Genomic DNA, 27196 nt, shown 5'->3' with positions numbered 1-27196 from the left:
TACCCCTGGTTTACAACCAACTTCACATTACAAAAAAATATGGCAATTGATATGGAGTTTTGAGCCAGATAGGAAGACGTCAATCATTGGGGAGTATCATCGTAAATCTTCTTCAAACTTTATTTTTTCATCTGCTACTAATTCACGATGATTTGAATAGAGAAATTTTCCTAATGTATGTCCTCCATCATCATAAAAAAGGCCACAAAAACATGTTAAAAGCCAGATTTTCATCCGAGCGGGTCTTTAAGTTGGGTAAATCAGTGTAATCTTCGGCTCCCGGTTTCTCATGACCACCCGTCAATAAACCCGATCACTGTTTGTCCAGTGAAATAGGTTGTGTAACACGAGCAGAGGTCACGTCAACAGTCCCAGATGGAATGTAAATCTGTGCCGTTCCAAGGAACACACGGATAAACCGCCGCAAGTTTACACTTGATCAAGTGGCTGCTTGAGAGGAATCGGGGAGTTTCAAAAATGTTCTCACCACATCTGTGGAAGGGACTCTAACCGGGCGATAATTGCCTAAAAATTAGCGCAGCCCATGATTATGGCAGCCTGATAGGGTCTTTTTTAAAAAAAAGAATATTTGTTTTCCCACAGCGTGTAACGTTTCTGTTTATAGCTGACTTTACTCTGCGTTTCACATTAAGTTCTCCTCATCCTAATAGTTGGAAAATCCCTTGTGATTTTAAAGTATTACAAACATCCTTACAACTTGTTTTTTTTATAAATGGTTTGCAGTTATGGCAAGCAGTTAGGCTCAATTTTCAACAACATTTTAAACGCTTTCCCAGTTTGGGTTTGACGGTTGAGCCAGCGTTCAGGTGGCCTAAAGTGAACTGTTGAACTGTTTCAGAAGCCTGAGTGTGGTCCAGACCATGGAGGAGAGCTATGAGGTGGACCTGGTCTACATCACGGAGAGGATCATCTCTCTGTCCTTCCCCGGGAACGCCGAGGAGCGCAGCTACGCCACCAACCTCAAGGAGGTGGCCACGATGCTGCGGTCGAAGCACGGCGAACACTATCTGGTGAGAAACAGGAGAAGCTATGGTGACCTTATGATGGCGTTATCGGTAGGGCTGTGGATCGTTGCTAAGGTGGCGATCCGATCGAACCACGATTCTTTCTATTGAATACAAATAGTTTTTTTTTTAAGTTTTAAAGGCTATTTTGGAGTTTAGCTAATATTTCAGCAAAATTAGCTCTTTTGGCTAATTTAGTCTTTTTTCAGCTTTTTAGGGTGTCTTGAAGTTTGGCTAATTTTTCTGCTACGTGCTAGCTATTTTGGCTAACCAAAGTTTTTTTATTAGTTTTTTTGGGTAATTTGGCATTTTGCTAATATTTTAGCTGGCTATCAGCTTCAGCATTTTTGGTAACTTCAGATCTTCTGATCAAAAGTCGATTACTCTGTACCAGAATAACGTCCATCAGGTTGCTGAATTTGGCATTTTGACTTAAGCTCCGCCCACCCTCACGGCCTTATCCACCTTTATACAAGCCAGCCCACAATCCCTGGATAGTTAATACGATTGGCTATAAATTTACAACAAACCTGAACAGAATATTGGATTGACATGTCCTAAATGAAGCAATATTTTTTTGTTCTTCTGTGATACCGGTGATATTGTGTACATCAGTACTGGTACAAACTTGACTTTTGGTACTCATTCCTCTTAACAACTCATCAAATATTTTTCAGGATAATTACCTCTCATTTAAGTGAAATCTATTTCATCACAGATTTATTTTGTTGTTGTCACTCAAAAAAGCCAAATATAACCTTATCTGAAGCTATTTTTTTAATCTCTACCCTTTATTTGTGATTTTAGGTTCTCAACCTCAGTGAGTGGAGGAATGACCTAACAAAGTTAAACCCCAAGGTAAACACAACACACTTCCCCTTTGAGCTTTTCCTGTATTGTAAAGTACAAGTGTGAGTGGAGAAATATAATGTCTTTATTGGCTGCGTAAGTATGGGAAGCACAGAGGGTCAAAATACTTGCCAGGTAGCTCTCTACATCCTTGATCAGATTCAGAGCCTTAAAGGTCCACTGCTGTAACTGACAGGAGTATCATGTTTTTGGAGTTTAAATTGACGTATTTTGGTGTATCTTAAATAATTTCAGGTTCTTGAATTTGGCTGGCCGGACCACCACGCTCCAGCGCTGGACAAGATTTGCAGCATGTGCAAAGCCATCGACACGTGGCTCAACGGAGACCCTCACAATGTGGTGGTACTGCACAACAAGGTAAGAAGTCCAAGTGAAAAACAATTTGATAAAAAGAAAGGTTAGCGTGTAACTTTAAGGTTGGGCCAATAATCTTACCCTACAGTTGGATCGATTCTTGTCTGAATTGCTTGTATTTCTGTCTCAGGGGAACCGCGGGCGGACAGGAGTAGTAGTGGCTGCCTACATGCACTACAGCAACATATCTGCAAGGTATCAATCTATCACAGACGAAAGACCAACCTGAGTAGTTGTCAATCGCATGTGTCAACAGGCGATTTCTATGTTGTGAGGTCTTGTAAGGATATGGACAACAGTTGATCAAATATATTCCAATAAGTCTGGCTTCTGAACAGCCATTAAAGCCAAACACTGATGTGTTGGTCTTTTGGACCAATACAAGGGTGACCCGTATGAATGCGGCGAGTGTTCCGGGTCTATAAAAGGTCGTAGAAGAGAGTGTCCGTATCACAATCCATGTGCTATCCTAGATATGTTGACGTTGGGAGTGGAGTCATCTCTTTTTTTTCCCAATGATTTTTGATTGTCACTGGTGTCCATGGCAGACATGAAATCCTGTCCACCTTCATCCATATTTGTCATGGGATGGATAACACACCAATGTAAGACTTGGGTCATCTGGACCCCATAAGATACCACAAGGGTAAAGGCTTGTATGGCCATCTCAAGGGACGTAGTTGAAAATGTTAGATCATCATGTGTGATGAGTGTATCTTGGAGTATTTGTGGTTCTAATATAAGTCATAGGCACTTACGATATATGGATGACAGTGAAGTATGGTGTTGTCATCAGTACGGTCCAAGTATTGGCCCCTTACTGAAATGACGCAGATAAAAGTAGATTTGCGCTGCTATCCAACACAACGTTCGAAGAGATATACGTCAAAGACACTGTGTTATATAGGTATCTTCCATGTTTAAGGGTTAAAAAATGTTTTTATATGTTGCATAGGTATTTGTAGCATGTTCGTAGATAAAAATGTACATAAACAATTTCAGTCTACAGCCTAACCAAGTGGTCTACGACCTTGCTGTTTTATACGGGCCACCTGCACAGACTTTGTCCATTATTTGCCTGCAGTATCGAGCCATAAGGAATATTATGACTGAAGCCAACAAGTCTTTTCCCATTGGTTATAACATTTTTGTTTATTTTGCAGTGCTGACCAGGCTTTGGACAGGTTTGCCATGAGGCGTTTCTACGAAGATAAAGCACTTCCTGTTGGGCAGCCATCACAAAAAAGGTGGGACATTACCTCATTTCCTGCTAGTCACATCTCTTTCTGAGTTTTTTCCAATTTGGTTTATTTGTTGCATAAAAGAACACAATGAATAAATAAAGTTAAAAGTATCACTTTCTGTCTTGAATAAATTATTTTAACCCCGCTTCCTAAAACTACACCTGTGATAAAAGTTTTCTCTTTTGAAAAAGACAAAACACTAAGAAACATTCCCTTATGATACCAAACCTGCTACCTCTGCAAGCGTTTGTAAATATTTTATAGATGAGTAAATGAGTAATACTTATTGGTTAAGGTCCTCTGTGGGAGGCCATTAAAAAGGTTATGTAAAAGGTTTGTAGTCGGGGAAAACAAGCAAGAGTTCAACAATGCTAACTGTAAACAATGGGTGAAAGTATAAAAGTAGCACATTTTGTTAGCCTACTTAAAGGGACCATGAAAATTCTATATTTTTGAGGTTTTAAATCCATTTTACTCTTCATTCCTCACTATAGAAAACCCCAAAGTAGCATTTTGATCCGTTCATGAATTTAAGAGTAATCCTCTAAAAACCTGCACATTCTGCGGAAGCCCCTCCCATTCCCACAAAAACGTGCGGGTGGAAACGTGCTGACGTAAGAGCGTTTCAAACAGCTCCCTCCAGGAAGAGTCTGTACTACAAGCTCCGCCCCCGGCTTACGCAACACTCATTTTATCCCCTTACCGGTGATAATTCTGCGGCGCTACCTTAAGACGCCACCTTAACACCCGGTCCCGCACAGCCCTGCAGAAGTCGCGTGTTTTTGTGTTGTGAAGGAGTTTAGCGATGGCCAGACCTACTAAAAGCAGATATATCATATTTGCATCCATCTTTGAAGAAGTTTGGATTATTTTTGTGGGGGAAATATACAGAGAGACACGGGTTTTGTCTGGGATGACGTCATGACGCAGACAGCAGCAGCACGCAGCGGCAGGCGGAGCTTCAGCAATCGAGCCGTTTTACTTCCGGGTAGGAACAAACTCACGGAATATAACTAATATTTCATAAATATTTCGTTTTTTAGTGGTCCAAATGTTATATGTGATCATATATATGGATATAGTTCACTCTGAAAGGCTTAAGAAAATCATGGTAGGCCTCCTTTAAAACTAATTTCAATCAAATTTAAGACGTCAACATTTTCTAACAACATATAATGTTTTTAGAAAACGGAAAAATATTGAAGAATTTAACCTTTTAGTAACGAAGTTAAAATGTCGTTTGTTTTTTAAATTGTTGTAGCTAAAGGCTAAGAAAATCGAATTCTAATGTTTCAATTTTTAATATATTGCTCTTCAACTCTATGTCTAAATTATTTTAAAATTATTTCTATCTTCATTAGTCGAATAAAGTATTAGCAATACTTGGAGAAAAAAAAGTTTGCAAGAATATTAGCAGTAGCGTAATAGCAAAAAAAGCGAATACGCCGCATTAGAAAAACTGCTTCTTGTTGTGAAAATTTGATTCACTGTCAGCTTTAGTAGCAGTTTTAAGCAATTTTTTTTGCTGTTGACATCTATAAATTGGGCTTTAAAAAGTGCTGTCTGTTGGTCATTGACAAACTTTTGATAAATTAAAATAAACTTGTTTAATTTTTGAAAATATAGTGAAAAACCGTCTTTGTGCTGCCCCCTACAGGTTAAATTGAGGTATTACAGTTTTGTGATTGGTCAAACCATGTAAGTTTCAGAAGTTTCACGTCATGATCTGCAGCTCCAGTAATGATAACAGTCCAGCCCCCAAGCCCCGCCCCTCTGACTGGATTTTCACATTTCCGTGTTTGGTTACCCTTTAAAGACCGGTATATCACATTTTGTTCAGTTGACCAAGAACAGCAAAACATGTTATAGTTGCCATGAACTACGACCTTCGTTGACCACGCTGCTTGGAATGAAAATGCGACCCACGACCTAATACTTCTTGAAGACAGCATTCTTCCGGACTTGGTTCCAAAAGATCTGCCTGACCCTGATCTGTCTCTCCTTCCGAGCTACAGAAACATTCTTCAGAGGAAATTCTTTCCTGTTTTTCTTGTGATCATCTCCACTTCGGCTTTAATTGAGATAATTGTGAAAAATGTCACAGCACAGCGAGACTTAATCTATTCTGTCTGCCTGACAGAATCCACTCGCGTCTCCAGGGAGGCTGCAGGCCATGATTAGAGTTCATTTTTCAATATCAACCGTAACACAGCCTCCACCACGACTAATTGCAAGTAGTTTGCTTTCTATATGTTGGGAAAAAAGTTGTAAATTCCAGGACATAGTGGGTTAAAGTAACCAGGCTGGGTTTTAAGGTAGATGTAATGTATTGTTTGAAAGCAGGTCATTCTCAGGTGACTGTTTTCTCAGTCATCTCGCCTGAACTCATAAATCTGTGCCACTCTGTTGTTAGTCCCCTTTGTATAATTAGACAGTGAACTGCCTCAAAGCTGAACTCTGAATAGTTTCCTTCACAAATTGAGTTTTGTTCTAAGTTTTAGGAAAGAATGAACAGGAAAATAAATGAAAGTACACAGCAGACATCAGGGACTTGACCACATTTCATCTAAGTGAATTAGGCAGCCAGCCTTTTTTTTTTTTTTTTTTTTTTTTGCGGGTCGAAAGCCTCGTCCTCTACCTCACTGCTATTTCCTGCTTTGAGTATAATTATCATCATCCCTAGAGTGGCATATAATGGTCTGGAATTTGTGATATTAACATCAAGAACAAGAGTAGAGTCCATCTAAGTTGAATAAAACAAAAAAAAAAACTGTTTCGATTTTGTTGTTAAATATTTCAAATGGGTCATAGTTAATTTTTTTGAGGAAGTTGGATTTTAGGATGGAAAAAATAGTAAAATATGATTGTGTCTGATGCTGATGATGGTTGTTTAAAGAAGCCAAAAACTAGGTAACAGACTTGTGCTTGAACATTAAGAAATAAATATAGTCAAACTATAGAAAAACTACACTGATAAAACTGACAATATTAGATTAAAGAGACTGTCAACTGGATATCAACAGAGAGGCCAGCATTTAAAAACCAAAGTTTTACATTTATTCATTAAATTGATCATCTCAAAATTGTAAATTTATAAATATAGATTTATTTCCTCCCTTTGATCAGCCTCCAGTGGTTATTTTTGGAACTGCATCTTTGGCTTAACTACAACGAAGTATTAGTGACACTAAAAAAAAAAGTAGAATTACAAGATTTAAAAGTCATACATTTACAACTTTTATATTCATAAATAGATATAATAAGGAAATCATTTAGCAGAAAAATAGACATTGAGAAAAGTGACCAAGAAATAGCAAAAAAGCATAAAAACGGAAAATAACCTAAATCGAAAAATCAAACACATTAAAACAAACCAAGAAATTTAAACTAAATAAGCACATTGTTGTGAATATTTTTGATCTAATTAGATTTTTTATACTGATATGCTACACCGATTTCCTACCAATTAGCATTAGCGTCTTGTTGCTTAGCGCATCTGTTTGACTTTTTTGGCTATGACTAGCCTATAGTGGTTGTGAAAATTCCTCACAAAATAAAATAATTCTTTCGGGAATCAGCTTGGCACTAGGTATTAAAAAAACAACAGTACAATGTAGCACCATATACTGATGTCTTCATAGAGAGATCCTCACTACGTCCCTTAACACAAATGCACTGCAGCTACAAGCTTTAGCTCCTACCGGCGGTGCAAGCGCGGCGTCCCAGGTCAGTCTAATTGAATCTCACACAAGCTAAACCATCTGCTAACTGACAGCAGAGCAAGGGGAGGGGGGGTCCGCATGTGGTGACTCTGGGGTCAAGGTTACGTTCAGTACCGTCATCATTATCATCATTAACAACCAGACCACACCAACTCTACAGACCCCCAACTGGCCCCGGTGCACACAGATTCCCTCTGACAGGCTGCTTCTTAGGCTGCAAGGGAGTCCTTGCTGGGCTACTGTAGCACACAGGCGGTAGAGGTGAACCCCATAGAAGGAACCTTTATACCATTTAAGTTGAATACTTAGTGGCCAGCTATCTGTGTGTTATCCCATAACAAGCAGACATTTGTTTTTCCTTTTAAAAACTCAAGAAAATTTGTATTTTTTCAAACAACAACACTAAAAACCCATTGAGTTGTTGCTGGGTGAAAGGTCTATCCAGTTGGAAAAAGTTTGGACTTCTCTGGTCTACAGTAATGCTACATTTGATAACTGTTTCTCCAGTTTTATAGTAAATGTCCAACAACTTTTGGAAAATTTGCTGGAAAAAACGACAATAAACTCGTGTCAAGACCATGGCTTATCTGGCTAAAACACAAAGATTTTGAAATGATTGACGATTGGAATGACACTGATCGGGATTGACGTTAATGTCAACTCCCAGCAAATTCACTAAGAACATTTTTCTTGATAATTTATAAAACACACATAACAGAGGACTTGCCAGGAACAAAACCCTAAAAACCTTTTAATACTTTTTCAAAAACACTCTCTCCTGAGTGCTGTTCGCAATGAGTTGCCAATTTTCAAAATCCACTAACATATAACCAAATGTTTTTCCTTTATTCATACCAATAAAAAGTGAATATTAAGTTTCCTGAGGACAAGAAGTGGATGAATGAAGGTGGAATAATATTACGTACACAACGGGCATCTGTGGCGCATTCAAGAAGGGGCCAAACAAGCAGTCTTGAACATGCTTTTGGCAAAGGGTGTTCACACAGGTCTGTCGTTGCTTATAGATGTGGAGCAAAGTTTTAAATATCGCACATCTTGCTCCAGGCTTTTTCTTTCTGAGCTCTACTCTGATTTGTGAAAGACTTGGTGTCTCCCTTGGGGGGCCCTGCCTCGTGCCCGGGGTTGGGGAATATACTCAGAATTCCTAGATGGTGGTGCACTGCTCATCTGGGGGCTCTCCAGGAATGGGGCCCTGGTCCCAGTGGGACTATTCTTCTAATTGGGCTGGAGCTAGCACTCTCTTTGCTCCTGCGCCTCTCTGCACTCTGGCATTGGGGCCCCTGTGGCAAGGCAGATTTCCTCTATCTGCTATACCTTGCTGGTGTCAGGGGGTCCTGTTTACTGGTGCTGCTTTGATGGGGGTCATGGTGTGAGGAGGACCAGGCACTCTCCCTCCTTGTTTTTTACTTTCCATCATCCACCTAAGTGGAACATAAACACTTACCTGAGCACAGGTGTCAGCTCACCTTTGCACAAATACTCAACACTTTTTCATTCCTAATCACCTTTTGGCGTTTTGGGTCTTCCCAACTTGTAATTTGGGTAATTTTGCTGGCTGTTCCAATGAAATCAGGGGTCCAGTGGTTTTGTCGGCCGTGGTACTGGACCTAGACCGAACCTTGGGACGAGGCCGGTACCTGCACCCTAGCCCTATAGCCTAAACCTAGCCTGGTCTGTGTCTGGTACTGTGTCTGGAACCGCACCCTGAACCAGTGCCACATCTGGTATTGCGTTTGGAACTGGTACCGTGTCTGGTACCACATCCGGAACCAGTACAGCATCTGGTACTGCATCTGGAACCATGTCCTGATGATGCCGCATCCAAAACTGTATTCGAAACTGGTATCGGATCGAGTTTTTGCGTTTTATACCGGTACCGCATCTGGTACTGCATCTGGTTCTTGTCCGGTATTGCGTCTCAAACCGGTACTGCATCTGGTACAGGGTCCGGAACTGCGTCTGGAGCTTGTACTGAGCCCAGAACCGGTCCTGCATTTGGTATTGCGTCTGAAACCGTATCCGGAACCGCATCTGTTACTGCGTCCGGAACCTTTACCACATCCAGAACCGGTACTGCATCTGGTAGCATGTCCAAAATCGGTTCCACATCCGGTCCATTACTGCTCCGCGTCCAGTACCAGTCTGCGCTCGGTATCAATCTGTGTTTGGTACTGATCTGAGTTCAGTACTGGTTTAAGGTTAGGATATCGGTGTGGTCCACTTCCCAATACCGGACCAGTACTGGTTTACGGAATGGAGGTTGGGAAGCATTAATTGATTAATTAGAACAACCAGCACGTCAAAATACGACGAGTTGGAGACACCCAGAACGTCAATTTTTAACCATGTATCAAAATGTGACAACTTGGGAATGAGAATGTGTTGATATAGTTGATGTGGTTGTGTATGTACCTTAAGAGTTTCAAAATGAAACATAAGTCAATACTTGTCCTTCCCTGATTATTCCATTTTTTTTTTCGTCGATCATATTGTACTTCAAGCAAAGTTCATTAAAGGTTAGCGCTTTTATCTTCTCACTCCTAAACTTGTCAACTTTTCACGACGTTGCAGGTACGTCCGGTACTTCAACGGCCTCCTGTCTGGACACATAAAAATCAACAACAAGCCGCTGTTCCTCCATCATGTCATCATGCACGGCATTCCCAACTTTGAATCCAAAGGAGGTGAGTCTTCTGCGAGATAGCTGTTCAACATGAAGAAGGTTTGACATTCTTCCTCTTTGTGTCACAGGGTGCCGCCCCTTCCTGAAGATCTACCAAGCAATGCAACCTGTGTATACGTCAGGAATCTAGTACGGCAACTTTTTCTCTTCAATGCCATTCATGCTCGAAACTATACAGAAAATTATGTCAGGGAATAGCTTACCTCTAGGTTTTAAATGAGTATTTGTGTATTCGTGACAGTAATGTTCAAGGAGACAGTAACACCAGTATCTGCATCACCATTGAACCCGGCCTCCTTCTGAAGGGAGACATTCTGGTAAGAATTCTATTAGGATTTATCATTTTTTATCAAAAACTCTAATTAATAAGTTTTGTTTTTTATTTATTTTGTAGCTGAAGTGCTATCACAAGAAGTACAGGACGCCGACTAGAGACATGGTGTTTAGAGTGCAGTTCCACACGTGCGCTATACACGACCTCGGCGTGGTTTTTGGCAAAAACGAGCTGGACGAAACTTTCAGAGGTAACTGTTACAGACAAGATGACTCTTTACAAATGAAATTAAATAAATTGTGTTTAAGTGAATCACATTAAATTGAATTGCAGAAGAAAAAAAGCCTTGTTGCATATCACATTGATCTCCCACATTTGCATAGTAAACAGGGCCCCCTAGTGGAGAAATCAGATATCTACAGACCAAAGAAGAAAGGAGCTTCTCTGTTTTGGCACAAATTTGCCTCGTTTTTAAATCATGTTTGTTTGTTTGTTCGTTTGTTTACACAGATGAGAGATTTCCAGAATATGGGAAGGTGGAATTCGTTTTCTCGTATGGCCCAGAAAAGATCAAAGGTAGCCTTTTTGTCTAAAAATAAAGGTTAAAGACCCACCCCGATGATTTGGTTTGCATCAAACATCCAACCTTTTTTTTTTCTTATATACTGTATATATATACTAAAAATTCCACTCTAATTGAAATAAATTAGCTCAAAAGACGATTGGAGTGGGTCTTTACTGACATTTAAGATAGTTATTGTGACCACTTGTAAACCCTCCAGGTTTGAGCCACCTGGAGAACGGCCCAAGCGTCTCTGTGGACTACAACACCCAGGATCCTCTGATCCGCTGGGACTCGTACGAGAACTGTAACCAGCGCTGTGAGGACACGGAGAATTGTGAACACGGTACGTGCCCGTACGGATGACCTTTCCCTCCACTTCCTTCCCCTCTGAGTCTTCAACAAAACAGTAAAGTTTAAAATAAACTGACAAAGTGAATAAAAGTTTTAAAAATCGCCCTGGTTGCAAAACGAATCAATAATGCCAGCGACAGGGGATACACATTCTGGCAGGGGATGCATATCTTGGCACAGCATGAGGGTTTGCTGGACCGAAGGGGATCCGTGTCTAAGAGTGGTAAAATGCCGCTAGCATCATAGCTAATAAAGACTAATGTTTCAAGCTAACAATCGTGAGTGAAACATTTGTTGCAAATCCCGTCACCAGGATTTAGTTCTCTGGATTCAGTGCCAGTTACAGTCAGCCGCTGTTGTCTAACTTCCAAGTCCACTGGAGAGTTGTGTAAGCCAGAAGATTTTTGACAATCGAACCCAGTTCACCAACAAGCTATGCTAAAGCTAACATGATAACGACAGAATCAAAGATGGGCGGGGCTTTTATATTGGAGCTGCATAGCATGTTGATGTGAAACTTATGAAATGATGTTTGATTCAACTGTAATACCTTGTTTCAACCTGTAGGGGGCAGCACACATACGAATTTAGACTATAATCTCAGAAATTATTCTATATTGTTAAAAATGTGGCAGGGACTAACAGAAAGCACTTTTAAAGCCCCATTTATAGAGGTCAACAGGCAAAAAAAACTTGATTTAGCATTTTGTTGAACGGTTGAAGAGCTACGCTAGTCGAAAGAATGTCAACACGGAAGCTAAAGCTCAGGGGTTATAGGGGTTAAGTGCTAAAACCCCGGTGATCCGAGTTTTGACTGATCGGTGGCAAAGTGACATTTAACTCCACGTAAATGTGAACCCTCGGCTAATTTTAGCCAAATATTCATACCATTTAACATAAGTAATTCCAAATAAAACTATAGGTGTCATGCAAGTCCAGGTTTTACCGTCTCCTGTCTCTGAACCCCTCCCCCGTGACCTGTCAGTCAGGCCTTTAAATAGTCACTGCAGAAATAGGGGGGCGTCAGACACCCTGCTACTAGCTGCCCCCTCCCTGGAGGCAGATTGTAACTTGAAACACCTTGTAGATCCTTGTTGCTTCCATGAAAGTTGAGGAATCAAAGCCTTAAGGTTTCGTGTGTCTTTTTTGTATAGTAACATCAAGTGAAAAGTTTTTATTGCAACTAATTAGACCCTGACAGTCTAATAAAGTCTCGGATCTTGAGTCACTAGAGTCAACTTTGGCAGCCTTCCTCTATATTTTTTACTCTTTGATGGCAAGGATCCATTTCACTTTATCACGTGCATCCCCAGAAGACCGTCAAAGTAATTGCTGCATTGCAAGAAGGTCAGTGGGGCTGCAAGCTCGATCCTAATTGGATGGGCGACTGGGCTCCCAACGCAATTGTTCTTTTCTATAATCGAAGTCTTTGAAGACGGTTTGATCAAATTTTGGTGGAGATTATTTCTTGGTGTTCCAAAAACTTCTTACCCATTGGAGGTAAAATACTTTCATGCTAAAAGGCTGTGGGACAATGGTCTATTTTTCACGCTAGAGCTCAGAGGACATCAATCTCTCATCGGGTATCTTTTAAAGAAGCCAGACTTGTTTATTTGTCTGGGTGTTAAGCGAATGTTTCATCTCCTCGGGCGCGGATGTCTCAATACACCGGAGGGCTAACTATCCCTGCCGCCATTTATATACACTGTCCTTGGTAACTCCTGTTGGGACAACACGATGAAGGATTGGCGTGTTAGAAGGATCAAGCGTGGCTCCAGTTTGGGTTTGGCTACTGTTTTGTCCGACTTTTGATTGAATGTTGAGTATTTTACACTGGTGTCTGCTGTTTTTATGTTTTACATTGTGGATGTGACGTTTGGTTGGCGGCAGCTTTTGACCCGTAGGTCGCAGGAGTCAGGAGGTCACCGTTTGGCCCTCTGTGGGGCTTGTACGCCAAATCAGCTGCTTCAAAATTGACAGATTGTGCCGTTTTCTGCTGTGTGAAACAAGACTTCTAAGGCATACTTACAGTACTTGCAGTTATTCCAGCAGATAAATTCTTCAGCAATATTGTTATATTATTATACACTGGGGCTGCCACGATTAGTCGACTAATCGGTGACTAATCGACTATTTAAATAGTCGACGAATAATTTAATAGTTGATTAGTCATTACTTTATATTATATGGAGTCAGAGTGTAGTAAAGTTGAAAGATATAATGGCATTATACTAGCTTTATGGACTATTTTGGCATTTATTAAGGTTTTTTTAAGCTATTTTGGAGTTTAGCTAATATTTTAGCTACATGCTAGCTGTTTTGCTAACTTAAAATTTTTTGTTGTTTTTTTTCTAGGCTGTTTTGGATTTTAGCTAATATTTTAGCTACATGTTAGCTGTTTTGGCTAATTCAGGCTTTTTTTTGTTTATGCTATTTTTGTGTTATGCTAATTCTTCAGCTACATGCTAGCTGTTTTGCTAAATCTGTTTTTTTTTTTTTTGGCTGTTTGAAATTAAGCTAATATTTCAGCTACATGTTAGCTGTTTTGGCTAATTTAGGCTTTTTTTGTTTTTAGGCTGTTTTTTGTGTTTAGCTAATATTTCAGCTACATGCTAGCTGTTTTGGCTAATTTAGGGCTTTTTTGTTTTTTAGGCTACTTTGGAGTTTATCAAATATTTTATCTCCATGCTAGCTGTGTCGGCTAATTCAGGCTTTTTGTTTTTTAAGCTATTTTTGTGTAAGGCTAATATTTAAGCTACATGCTAGCTGCTTTTACTTATTTAGGATTTTTTAATTGGTGTTATTTTTTTCTTAGGCTGTTTTGGAATTTGGCTAATATTTCAGCTACACGTTAGCTGTTTTGGCTAATTTAAGGTTTTTTTTTTGTTTGTTTGTTTTTAGGCTGTTTCTGTGTTTAGCAAATATTTCAACTACATGCTAGCTGTTTTGGCTAATTTTAAGGGCTTTTTTTTATTTTTTAGGCTATTTTGGAGTTTAGCTAATATTTCAGCTACATGCTAGCTGTTTTGGCTAACCAAGCCTTTTTTTTAGGCTAATTTGGCCTTTAACTAATATTTTAGCTGGCTATCAGCATCTTTAGGTATTGTCACTCACTAGCATCTTCTATGGCCAAATTTAGCTTACGGCACTCTATCACCTGTAATGCTAGTGTGAATATATCTAGTTTCTAGTTAGTTTAAATCTAATGATGGTTAAGATGTTTGCTTTACATCCACTTTGTGCATGACCCGATTAGTCGACTATTTGGAAAAAATAATCGGTGATTAGTCGACTATTAAGATAATGGTTTGTGGCAGCACTATTATACACTCCATAACACTCTGTGCCTAGGCAGCCACACTGCTCTTAACCATGCAGAATGAGTTCTGGCTTCAACCTACTACAAACCACAGACCTCCCAGGACAAATGGCAGCATACCCCTTCCAGAAAATTCAGTCAAATTCTGCAATCAATAGTATTCATAATAGTATGGCACCATGGAGACTGGTAGACTTCCATGGCAACACGGATTTTGTGTACTTTTCAACTTTGGCCGACGGGAATTTTTGGCATCTCGACTGAAGATCATGTATTCCACAATGAGGTAGAACCGAACCACAGAACATGTGTCTACTGCCTTCAGCAGCATGTGAGAGGGTTTTTATTCATTGACTTGACAGTGTTTTTTCTTAGCTTTTATGGTTATATTTGGCCACAGTGGTACGAAGGGCTCTAATACAGTACCACCTGGGATCTATCAGTGGTTCTCAGACTTGGTCATTGGTGTCCATTCCTTCTTTAAATTTAATGACCTCGAAAAACCCAAGAGTTGCATTTGTACTGGGTTTAGACCGATCACGTCTAATTGGAGATTATATTCACTTAAAATTCCATTATTCTGGCCTTGGCTGAATGTTTAATAGACTTACGCAAAGATTTGGACCCACACAACGTCAAAGTGGCATGCCAGATTCAAATATTATTAAAAATGATTTGAAATGTTGAGTTTCTATGGTTGGTTTAATACTTTTGGGGTTTGAGACTTATAGAAACTCAATAGGAATTGGTTCTAGAAGACTTCCAGGAATACTTTTAATTCTTACATATCCAACAAGATCCTACAAATTACCCAATGCAGTCAAGAACTTTTTAAAACTATATTTTTAATGGAATTCCCAATTAATAGCCAATACTTCCAGTCCAAGAAAATGCATCTATGCATTTTTTAAAACTGCAAGAGTCACTTGTTTATCGTGGGGTTACATTCTAAAAATAAGGTGCAATAGGGAACATCTGCGAAGTAGGATTACACATGTTTTAAGGCTGTAAAACCCCTCACTACACACTTTATACACTTGAATCACACAGACAATCCTTCTTGTTGAAACACTCAAAATTTAAACCTTTGATGAAAAGTAAGTCTAGTATTGTAGAGTGAATACAAAACATCTGATCGCGGTTTATGTAGATTTGGCAGAAGTAAACACTATCTGCAGTGACACGGGAGGAGTTGGTTGACATTTGGTTGCACGTTCTTTAATACGTAATACACGCCCAGTGTGATTGCAGCATAAATCACTCCAGAGTATAAGTCGCACTTTTGGGAGAAATATATGTAACAAAATACAATAACAAGAACGAAGATTTCATCTTTAAAGTCAAATCATAATACTGGGATAGAAAGCAATAATATTAGGGCTGGGTATCGGTATTTCCAGAAACGATTCGATTCAATTCGCAAGAGCCTGAATCGATTCGATTCCGATTTTTTTTTTTTTTTTCGATTCTTTTGATTCTTCAATTCAATTAAATTTTAAATTTACACATTTATACACATTTCTGTAGAAATACATTAAAAATCTACGATGTAATTTGAATATATTTATATTAATCTGATACAGTTCACATATTGTCAAACGTATTAGTAAAATAATGAGATTGTAAATATCATACAGAAGTTCCAACAAAAATGTTCAGATATTAACAGTAGCTGTGTTTACATGTGCAAAATGTCCTTGATCAGATCAAAGATCAGATTAGAATAGAACTGTGCACATGGCCCTGAAAAACGTCATCTGATTGTAACACACATTTCCATGCGCACCACGGTTGATCAGAATAAATCATTTTGACATGCGTAGAACTGTCTAAAACACCGGAAATAGTCGTAGAAGAAGAAATAATGAGTTCCGTTGTGAACAAACAAAGATCATGTATAGAGTGAGAAGATCCTCTGAACATGCTTTTATTGTTATTAGTAATATTTTTAAGAGCCTGTTTGCTCATAATTTTCTAAATCCATGCGGGCAATGTGAATATTGCGTAAATATGTGGGCTATAGAAGTACACCATATTCAAGAAGAAGACGACAGTACGAGGGAACAAAGCGAAGTTCGCCACCATAAACGTATTTAGCTTCATGAAATAAGAAAATTAATAAATCTAGTAAATTAGTGCAACCTGAACAATTGTTCAGATAACTATAACAAAGAGAATTTGCTAACTAGTCAACAAAACTCTTTATATCACCTTAAATCACTAAATCTGTTAAACTGTTTGCGCGACTCTGCTGAGAATCCGCTGCTTCTTCTTCTGTATTGCTAGTACCGATACACCTACAGCACTAGTTTTTTTTTTTTTTTTTGGTTGATTGGTTGGTTGGTTGTTTTTTTGGTTATTTGTGTGGTCGGTTTCTTGTTTAATTGGTTAGTTGATTGGTTGGTTGGTCGATTAGTTGATTGATTGGTTGTTTATTTGGTTGGTTGGTTGTTTGATTGGTTGGTTATTTGTTTGGTTGGTTGTTTGTTTGATTGGATAGTTGATTGGTTGCTTGGTTTGATTGATTGAAATGGCTCCATTGTGACTAGTGACATAGTGACTTGATTTTTTTTTTTGGTTCTTATTTCGGCTTTCAATGGTTAAAATTTGTAGTCCTTTTCGAAGCAACACCAATGAAGCTTGATGACTCGTCTTGTTATAGTGTCCTCCCAAACCAAGACCACCAGAGTTTATGTATAAAAACTAATACTTCTTCAGTTAAGATGATTTCTCTGCTCATTTTTTCTCGGAAAATGTAGACCATCATGTCAAAAAAGACAAACGTGACCTAAAAATCTGCCCTCCCTACTCATCCATCCTTTAAAAGCCAGTAAACAAAGGCTAGTTAAAGCTTATATTACAAGAGTATTTATTTCTTCCTTGTGTGTGTAGTGTTCTGTACAGTAGAGCAGCGCTAGCGGCACAGGCTGTCTTCCCTCCTTGTTTACCGCCCTCCTCCCATATTTGGCCGGGGCCGAGCCCTCAAACATGTCTGGAATAGCTGCAGGGAGACAGACGGAGAGAGGCTGGCAGCAACAGCACAGGCTCTTCCCGAGGCCGGCAGAACAGACCCCGTAGCTCCAGCTTCCGTTGTCGTCCGAAAAGTCAAACTGAGATTAATGAATGAAGGCGCACCGAGAAGCCAGAGGACGACTAAAGCTACCCAACGGGTAAGAGCGCCTTTTTATTTGGTGGAGACCATTAGAGACTTTTTGAAGTAAAGTAGTCGATAAAGTTTCAGTGGATTTTATTTTATTTTTTTTAACACAACCTGGAGTCTGTTTGTCTGTTTGTGGCGTTTCCATGCCAACGGCCGTGCATCCTGCGTGCCTGGCGCCGGTCGGCATGGTACCAAATGAGTCACGGGGCGAGCAGTTTGTGTGTGGAACATTTTACGAGCGGGCTGCAATTTGGGTTCACCAAAACTATTAAAGGGGGGGGTTTGATTGGTAACTTCATGCGAGCTGGGACCGGCATAGCGCGCAGAGGGAGCATTAGCGTCCCGTGTAGGGCCTCTCGTGGTCCGGCCCGACCACATTGCAAGTTTAGGTGAAGACGCAAGGCTGTACATGTAAAGAAATAGTGTGTGTGAGTGTGTGTGCGCCCATGATGCTTCCAGTGCTGACAGCACGGTGAGCTGCAGCAGCAGGTTCAAATCCCTCTCCTGGTTCCCCCTGCTGAGAACCCTCCTCCTCTCAATGCCCGCCAACTTGTCTCCAAACACTTTTGGACCTCATTTTTTTTTAATTTTCAAATTCCCAAAAGTCAATCACTCACTTTTAAGCATTAAACCCTTTGAAGTGAACTCTTTTAGAGGGAAAAAGAAACACTTAAACGTGCGAGAATGTATTCCTGTGAGTGGAAATAGCCTCTCGCAGACAGGTGTGGGGCGATTGATGGTTTCACCTGCTGCCAATATACACAGAACGAGCCGTTTATTACCAGAATGTAAATATTTACCATTTTTTTCCCCTTCATTTCTTGATGTGTCGCCCCTTTGAACATTAATAGAAATGAAGTAAAAGGTTCAGAACATGAAAACAAGTAAACCTAAAACAGTACTACTCTTGAAAATTGTGCCTAAAAAAATATTTTTGCCAAGAAAGAAAGGAGTTCAATCTGCTTTTTTTTATTTTTATTTATCAATCTTGAACTATTTTCTTTTAGACCCACCTTGAGAATCCTTTTTTTAAGTGTTCCCAGTTGTCTTTTAATGAAGATAATGTCACTCTTAGCCAATTTTGTGTCGTTTTCAACCGCGTATTCGACTGCGGTACCGGTCCGTGGGTCACTTGATATTGAGCCACAGACATAAAAAAAGAAATATGTGTGCTAACTTAGATTTTTACTGTTGAGTTTATTTTCTGATCCTGAAGAAAGTTTTATTTTGGAAAACTGAAAGCGGCTTCCTGCATGGCTACCTGGATTGCTAAGCTAGTAGCACCAAAAGCTTAAAAAAATCCAAACGATAAAACGTATTTGGAAACCAAATGAGAATTTTTGACTTCAAAGAACAATGAAGCTGCTGCTTACAGTCAAAACCAGAAGTTTTCATCCACATACAGAATTATTGAGACAGTTGTTCTCATGTAGCAGAATGTGCTACATGCTAAAACGCGGAGACAGACTCAACTTTAAAAAAGTTGGAGACACAGTGGATTCACCTTTATATTATATTTAAAAAATATCAGTTTACAGCGGTTGCATCATTTTTTGCTTTATTTATCTATCACAGCTTAAAAGTCATTCGTAGCTGAAGCTAGCGTCCGGTTGTTAGCCTCCACTTTGATGCTAAAGGGAAAATCTTCATCGCAAAGTTCAAACCAACGGCAAATACAAGTCAGAAACGACTTCTATAAATCAACATATTTTTTTAATTAAATCTTCGTCATCTATTAGGAAATTTTAAAACTAGATTTATTTTAAAAAACTATTTTCACAAACCAGAAGCTTAAAAACGCAGACTTCAGCTCCGTTTGGACCGGTCAGTGAAAATATTGTCTAATTTAAACCGACCATTGCTTTAGATCACAAATGGTTACTTTAAAAATACTTCCTTAAAAGAGTTTGTAAAATTTTTAATTTAGTCAACAATATATGTTGGGGTTTCCAAGCTTTAGCATTAGTTGTCCTATGGGAAATCCCATTATACATTAGCATCAAGCTAACCGACTTTAACTCTATGCATTAGATCGAGCTCTACTTTTATGGATCGATTATTGATCGATTAAGATTATTTGATTAATCATTTTTATCATCCCTATCAACTCCCAGTGGTCTTTTAATGATGATATTGTCACTTTTAGACAAAAATAAATAAAAACTGTGTCACTTTCTAGGGCGTAGTTTGTGCATAGAAGTAGTAGTTGATTCCACATTTGCCATTGAGTTTTGAGCAACCCCGTCCTACGTATCTTCTGTTTACACGCTCATGAACAATTTAACTTTTTTTTATATTTAATTCTATATTTGTAACATTGTTTCTTTCTCATTGTTTACTTTAGATTCCAAATTGAAATAGTTGCTACGATTCTTAAGGAATATCTAGATGTAGCATCATAAACTTGTTGAAACAACTTCAATATATTTTATTAGTTTTACAATGATAATAGCAACACAGTATAGTAATGTAGTAAATGTATCATAGTAACAATAATACATTTCATTGAAAAGAGCTAATGTATTAATAAAAGTGGTAAATGAAACAAATCGATTAATCAAAACATTTATCAATAATCCAAGTTAATTAAATTAACCGTTAGATTTTAACAAAAAAGGTAAACTATTTTTGACTATGTTGCAACTCTTTTTTTATATTGTACTTTTTGAGTTCTTTTTTCATTTCATTTTTTTATATTAAGTTATGGACGTCAAAAATGCCCTGTCCTGGTTTATTTATCGTTTTCTCGTGATAAAGATATAGTGGATCTCATTATCACAAAAAAAGTTAAAAAAAAAATTTAAAAAGTAGAGCTGGCATAACTTAATATTTAATTTTAATATTAAGTTATGGACACTGTTAACGAGCTATCCTACCTTTTTTAAAATCAGTTTTCTGTGATAACGAGATGGTGGGTCTCATTATCCAAAAATAGAAGTAGTGCAGGCTGATTTCTGTTTCCATAACCTAATATATATATATTATCGCTTTCTCGTGATAAGAAGATTCACTATAGATGTCAGCTCAGTGACCGGAGAAGCTTGTCGGCCTTTGGTTCTGTCGGGGGATTTAGGGAAATAAATAAAGGGGGTTGGAGCATGAAAAGGAACTTAGGCTTTTGATGAGCGTAGATCCAATAATAAATGAAAAAGTAGGCTAAAAATCTACTTTTTTTGGTATGTTTTATTATGCTGTTTTTGTTCTTAACCACAAAAAAAGAAAATGAAAACAGGTAAAGTCTCAGCATCTTAGTGCGGGAAAGATAGAGAGGAACGCTACAGTATATTCTTCATTATCTCGCTATCAGAAGAAAACAAAATTTGTTTTCCCGTGATAATGAGATAGCAGATCTCATTTTTACTAGATAATGTGACAATCAAAAAACAAAATAAAAGTAGGGCAGGCCTTTTTATGGCTTTCATAACTTAATATTTATAAACATAATACATTTAAATGCATCCAGAGCTCAGTGAACACTTATTAGTTTTTCTTGTGTTAACGAGATAATGGATCTCATTATCACGAGAAGATGTTTTTTTTTTTTTTTTTTTAAAGTAGGGTCAGCCGTTTTTGGCTTCTGTATAAATTAAGCAAGAAATTAAAAAAAAAAAATTACAGAATTTTTTCATCAGATTTATCAAAAAGTTGCAAGATTGTATCATGTTTTATTCATTTTTAATGCTTTTGCGTTTGGTTTTCACGCGTGCTGAAGCATTGACCCTAAAGAAGCCTTTAAGGTTCTTTATCTGAGGTAAATATGGACCTCCAAAGCTCCCAGAGAGCCACAGATGACAGACTGACATGTAGGTAGACAGCAGGCAGATGTAATGTTATGACAGCTACTGATCCTTGTAGGTGAAAGACAGACGGACGGACGGCTGGATGGAAAATAATCCCTCCTGTCAGTAGACGCTGCAGTCGCGCAGAGACAGCGTTGTCAGCCAGACACCGTGACGTGATCCACTTAGTCTCCTTTTAGTCCCTGTTCATGTGCAAACCTTCAACCCTGCACAGCAAAACTGTCCCGCGCCCGCCACGGGGTTCCAACCCGCGGCTCAAAAACCGGGACGTTGACATGAATCGGATGTGTCTGGACGGAACGAATAACTGAATGCGAGCCAGATAGTTTTATGGCGGTCGCTTATACTGCAGACGGACGGGTGGGTGACATCACCCTGAAAACAATCCGAGGAGACGGACGCTGCTCCATCACGTCACCTCGGACCGTGACAGCTGGACGCCAACAGACAGACCGAGAGGCAGACGAGGCAAATATAAACCTGCGGCGGTTTTTTGTCAGTCGGTCACTGATAACCCAGACACTTTCTTCTTCTGACGAGTTCTGAAGTAGGGCTGCATCGATTAGTCGACTAATCAACGACTAATTGACTATTAAAATAGTTGATGACTAATTTAATAGTCGTTACTATGGAATCCAAGTGTAGTAAAGTTAAAAGTTATAATGGCATCATGGTAGCTTTTTGGACTATTTTGGCATTTTTTAAGGTTTTTAGACAGTTTTGAGTTTAGCTAATATTTCAGCTACATGCTAGCTATTTTGGTTAATTTAAGATTTTTTCAATTTTTTTAGGCTATTTTGGGGTTTAGCTAATATTCCAGCTGTGTGCTAACTATTTTGGCTAATTTAAGCTTTTTTGTTTTTAGGCTATTTTTTAGTGTTGCTAATATTTCAGTTACATGCTAGCTGTTTTGGTTAACTTAAGCTTTTTTTTGTTTTGTTTTTTAAGCTGTTTTTGTATTTAGCTAATATTTCAGCTATATATTAGCTGTTTTGGCTAATTTACCATTATTTCTGTTTTTTTTAGGCTAGGTTGGAGTTAAGCTAATATCTTAACTGTATGCTAGCTATTTTGGCAAATTTGGGCATTTTTAGGCTATTTTGGAGTTTAGCTAATATTCCAGCTACATGCTAGCTATTTTGGTTAATTTAGGATTTTTTCAGGTTTTTTAGGCTATTTTGGGGTTTAGCTAATATTCCAGCTGTGTGCTAACTATTTTGGCTAATTTAGGATTTTTTTGTTTTTAGGCTATTTTTGAGTGTTGCTAATATTTCAGTTACATGCTAGCTGTTTTGGTTAATTTAAGCTTTTTTTGTTTTGTTTTTTAAGCTGTTTTTGTATTTAGCTAATATTTCAGCTATATATTAGCTGTTTTGGCTAATTAACCATTTTTTTCTGTTTTTTTAGGCTATTTTGGAGTTTAGCTAATATCTCAACTGTATGCTAACTATTTTGGCTAATTTAAGTTTTTTTTTGTTTTTATGCTATTTTTGAGTTTAGCTAATATTTCAGTTACATGCTAGCTGTTTTGGCTAATTTAGGATTTTTTTCAGTTTTTCTTGGCAAAGTTGGAGTTTACCTAATATATCAACTGTGTGCTAGCTATTTTGGCTAATTTAGGCTTTTTTGTTTGATGTTTTAGGCTATTTTGGAGTTTAGTTAATAATTCGGCTATATTGCTAGAAGTTTTGGCTAACAGAGGCTTTTTTAAATTATTTTTTAGGCTATATTGACATTTATCTATCATTTTAGCAGGCTATTAGCTTCAGCATTTTCAGATATCAGCTTCAGTGTTTTCAGCTATCAGCTTCAGCGCTTTTAGTTATTAGCCTCAGTGTTTTCAGCTATCAGCTTCAGCGCTTTTAGCTATTAGCTTCAGTGTTTTCAGCTATTAGCTTCAGCACTTTTAGCTATTAGCTTTAGTGTTTTCAGCTATTAGCTTCAGCACTTTTAGCTATTAGCCTCAGTGTTTTCAGCTATCAGCTTCAGCGCTTTTAGCTATTAGCTTCAGTGTTTTCAGCTATTAGCTTCAGCACTTTTAGCTATTAGCTTTAGTGTTTTCAGCTATCAATTTTAGCATCATCAGCTGTCGTCACTAGCATCTTCAGTAGCCAAATTCAGCTTACAGCATTCACACTAGTATTATCGCAGGTAATGCTGTCTATCTAGTTTTTAGTTAGTTTAAAGGTAATGATGGTTAAGATGTGTGTTTTACATCCAAGTTGAGTATGACCCGATTAGTCGACTAAACTGAAAAATAATCTGTGATTAGTCAATAATTAAAATAATTGTATGTGGCAGTATTAGTTCTGAAGCATTTGTTAGCTGTATAATCCAGTCATTTTATTCCTCGTATTAGGACACCGTCAACTTGTATTGATCAGTTGTTCTTGTTATGTCATATCTATGTCCTTCAGTTGACCTATGTCATAAAGTAAGGGTTTTCTAAAGCAATAATGTTTTACACCCAATGTAGAAATTACTATTTATTGAGAAACTTAAGTAGAATGTAGAAAGAACTTTTTTTGTGGATAGTAGATTTTGACAAACCCTTTGTCAACCCTCCAGACGTCCTTAACCCTTTAACTACCCAAAAACTAAGAAAAAAAAAAAACCAAAAACAGGTATATTTTCTACAGCCTATTGCCTTGCCACGGAGCCCCAAAAGAGACATTGAAGTTAAAAAAAAAAAAAAAATGTAAAGAAAACAAAAATGCCTAAAAATACACAGACAGTTATATAGATTTTTTTTTACTTCAATTTTTTTAGTAAAAAAGAATATTCTGGTTAGTAACTGGTGTGCACCAGATGGTAACTGAAAAAATATGTTTTTCTAAAAATTGAAGTAAAAAAAAAAAATTATAAATAGTAAATAGTAACTGGTACGCACCAGTTACTATTTATTGCACATAAGTCAGTAAATAGATTCTATTTACTTTTAGGGAAACTATTTTTACTTTTAGGGAAAGTAAAAAAAATATTTTTTTTTACTTCAATTTTTTTCCTTCTATGTTACTTTAGAGGGTCTGTACCTGGGGGAGTAATACACACAATGAATATTCTTAAAGAACGTGTTTTCTAAATGTTCCCCACCATTTGGTTTAGAAGACGGTCAAAGAGTTGAAGGTTGTGTATCTTAGTTGTATTAGTATTAGTAGTATTATTTTTACGTCATGGTGCGTAAAGAATTTCAGATCCTCCACTTACTAGGTTTTCTTTATCTTGTGTCTCAAGTTTAAATATGATCCTGTCACCATGTAGACCCTTAAAAAGTATTTTTTACCAGCATAAGCTGAGTAGCATTGATTATCATAAAATACAATTTATTACAAGGAACAATATTAGTAATATCATAAGACGTACCGGATTACATTAGACGAAACAAAACTGCTATATATTTTGAAATGACTACAATTCCCAGAAAGCTTAGAGGAACCACAGAAGAAATAGCAATTTTTAGCACTAAAAATAATTATAAAGTATTATTTTGTTTTGAAGTTAATTTTTTGTTTTTATCTTTTTGTAACAAGCCCTCTAGTGGTTGCTTTGGGAATTGACGTGGTTCCAGTTTGGTTGTGGCTCCAGTTTTATTTGTAAGGATACATTTTTTATTATTTAAGCATTTTTTTAAGCACGATTAAAAGAAAAACTAAACATAGCTACTAAGATGTTTGGAGTAGTTTATAGTATTTTTGGTTTTACCTCAAATTTATCTTTTTGTTTTAGCTTTTACATGGTTTTTGCATATCCAGATGTTCTAATTTGATTTTATAAATTTGACTAATAACTAATTCAATGTCATTTAAGTGTACTTGTGGGATGTGTGTGTGTGTGGTTTTCCTTGTATTTATTTATGTATGATCATGATGGTTATCCTATTTTTGATCTTAGTAATATTTTGTTTATAATGGAAAGCACTTTGAGATGCTTTGTAACAGGAAAAGTGCTCTACAAATAAAGTTGAATTATAAAAGCAACCTTATAACTTATAGTTGTCAGGTAAAATATTCTTTGTTATTAAAAAAAAGAAACTGGGAAAAAAATCTCAGGCTAAATTTCCAATCTAATGGAAGCGACTCACTGAGAACGTCTTAGATCTTAGTTTTTAGTTGAAACGAGGATTGTTTCTTGTGTTGCTTAACGTTTTTCATAAAAATATTTCACAATTACTTTGAAATCATCCCACTTCCTTGCCAAAAATCCTAAATACTCTGTTAGTCTGAAAATATAAGAATTTTTATTAAGAATAGTTGATTTTTCTAACCTAAATTGCAACTATTTGAGATAAAATTAAGAATTTGACAAACTGGAAGCAAACTGTAATTGCATTCAAGCAAAACGCTCATTTCTAGGATTTCTAGTCAAATTTGTTGTTAAGCGACAAAACAAAGACTTAAGATGATTTTTATGCTAGTTTCTGAAGCTGCAACTTTGAAACGTCTAGTGTTGTATCTTTTCTTGTGAATATTTATGGTTTGTATTAAAAATAAATAAATAAATAAATAAAAACAAGCCCAAATTACCAGACATCTCAAAGTTGTCTGTAATAATTTAACTGTTAGCATTTTTAGCTAAATGCTATTACGCTAAAAAGTCTTATTGGAGATAACACTTCAGTTGAAAACATTTTATTATTATTATTTCTAAAAATTACTCAGATTCTCTAGTATTTTAGCTACTTCAGACGTCAAACTTTTTGGTCTATTTTAAGACTTTTTCAGTTTTTTTAAATTATTTTCAATTCATGATTACCACGTTTTAAGCTAAATGAAAAAAAACGTGTTGTTTTTAACAACAGTTTCGGCAGACGTTCCTTTGAAAGTTGCTTTTGAGTTGTGGGCAAGACTGTTGGCAAGGAGGTAGCCTTCAACTTAAATCCCATCATCCCTTTATTTACGCTCTCTCCTGCTAACTTGGAACTCCAAGCTAGCATTAGCAGGGAAACAAAAAAAATGGCTAGCAATATCGTAGCTATCCAGCTAATCATTTTCATAATATATGTCCTCCATCATGAGAAGATTGTTACAATAACATGCTAAAAACATCTTTTTTCATTAGAGTGGATCTTTAAAAATTGTTTACTATACTAGGATTACTATTTTAAAAGACGTTTGGAGTTACATTTATACCAAGATTTTCCCCCCATTGACCTAAAATCTCTGTAACTGACTTTTGACATTTTTGAATGAAAATGTCAAAATGTTCCTCAAAAAGAAAGCAAAAGGAAACTTTTAGACAATGACACACTCCGAGCTAGCATCAAATGCTATCCTAACGATATACGTTGGCATTCCTTTGGGGTTACTCTGACAAATGGGCTGCATCAATCACCCCGCTTCTTCATCTCCACTGCACTAACTATGCATTTAATCCGCATCCCAGCCGGTCCATTTGATACAGCAATAACAGCGTTCATAGCACCTTGTCTATTTATAATAAACCACTGGCCGCAGGTCTTTTAATGGCTTTTTAATTGCCGTCAGATCTGCGATGCAGCAACGAGACACTCGAGTGGAACACTTGAGAGAGATAGCAGCCCCCGAGGCAGGTGCTGGCGCTCCCGCAATAAAGGGACGCACCTGTCGTACGGGGGGATGGGGGGACATGTGCAGGTGTTGGTGCAACAAAAGAAAAAAAACTTGCTTTATTTTTAGTCTTATAAACATTTTACAAAGCAGCGTCCCCCCTAAAGCGGAGAACGTCCCGCTGAATTCCTCAGAAACCACGCTAGCGATGCGCGTTCACTGAGCCAACAGGGCTAAATCTGCTGCAGCTATTTGGTGACTACACAGCATAGTTATTCACTGT

At 37.7% G+C, this 27196-nt stretch overlaps 1 protein-coding gene across 9 annotated transcripts in view; it reads left to right on the top strand.

Annotated features, from left to right (window-relative positions):
• Nucleotides 1-27196, top strand: part of tns1a (tensin 1a) — a 123467-nt gene that overhangs the window by 76251 nt on the left and 20020 nt on the right. For all 9 annotated transcript variants that reach the window (XM_036215914.1, XM_024288953.2, XM_024288951.2 and 6 more), the window contains 11 exons: nt 860-1031; nt 1833-1883; nt 2130-2252; nt 2380-2444; nt 3413-3496; nt 9808-9920; nt 9988-10048; nt 10161-10236; nt 10314-10443; nt 10704-10769; nt 10976-11101. In XM_036215914.1, coding sequence (XP_036071807.1) covers nt 860-1031; nt 1833-1883; nt 2130-2252; nt 2380-2444; nt 3413-3496; nt 9808-9920; nt 9988-10048; nt 10161-10236; nt 10314-10443; nt 10704-10769; nt 10976-11101 — 1067 coding nt within the window. The remainder of the gene's footprint in view (nt 1-859; nt 1032-1832; nt 1884-2129; nt 2253-2379; nt 2445-3412; nt 3497-9807; nt 9921-9987; nt 10049-10160; nt 10237-10313; nt 10444-10703; nt 10770-10975; nt 11102-27196) is intronic.

The sequence above is a fragment of the Oryzias melastigma genome, linkage group LG2, assembly GCF_002922805.2.
Source record: "Oryzias melastigma strain HK-1 linkage group LG2, ASM292280v2, whole genome shotgun sequence".
In the NCBI taxonomy this organism is placed as follows: Eukaryota; Metazoa; Chordata; class Actinopteri; order Beloniformes; family Adrianichthyidae; genus Oryzias; species Oryzias melastigma.
The sequence above is the reverse complement of the archived record's forward strand: the minus strand, read 5'-3'. Positions and strand labels throughout refer to the sequence as shown.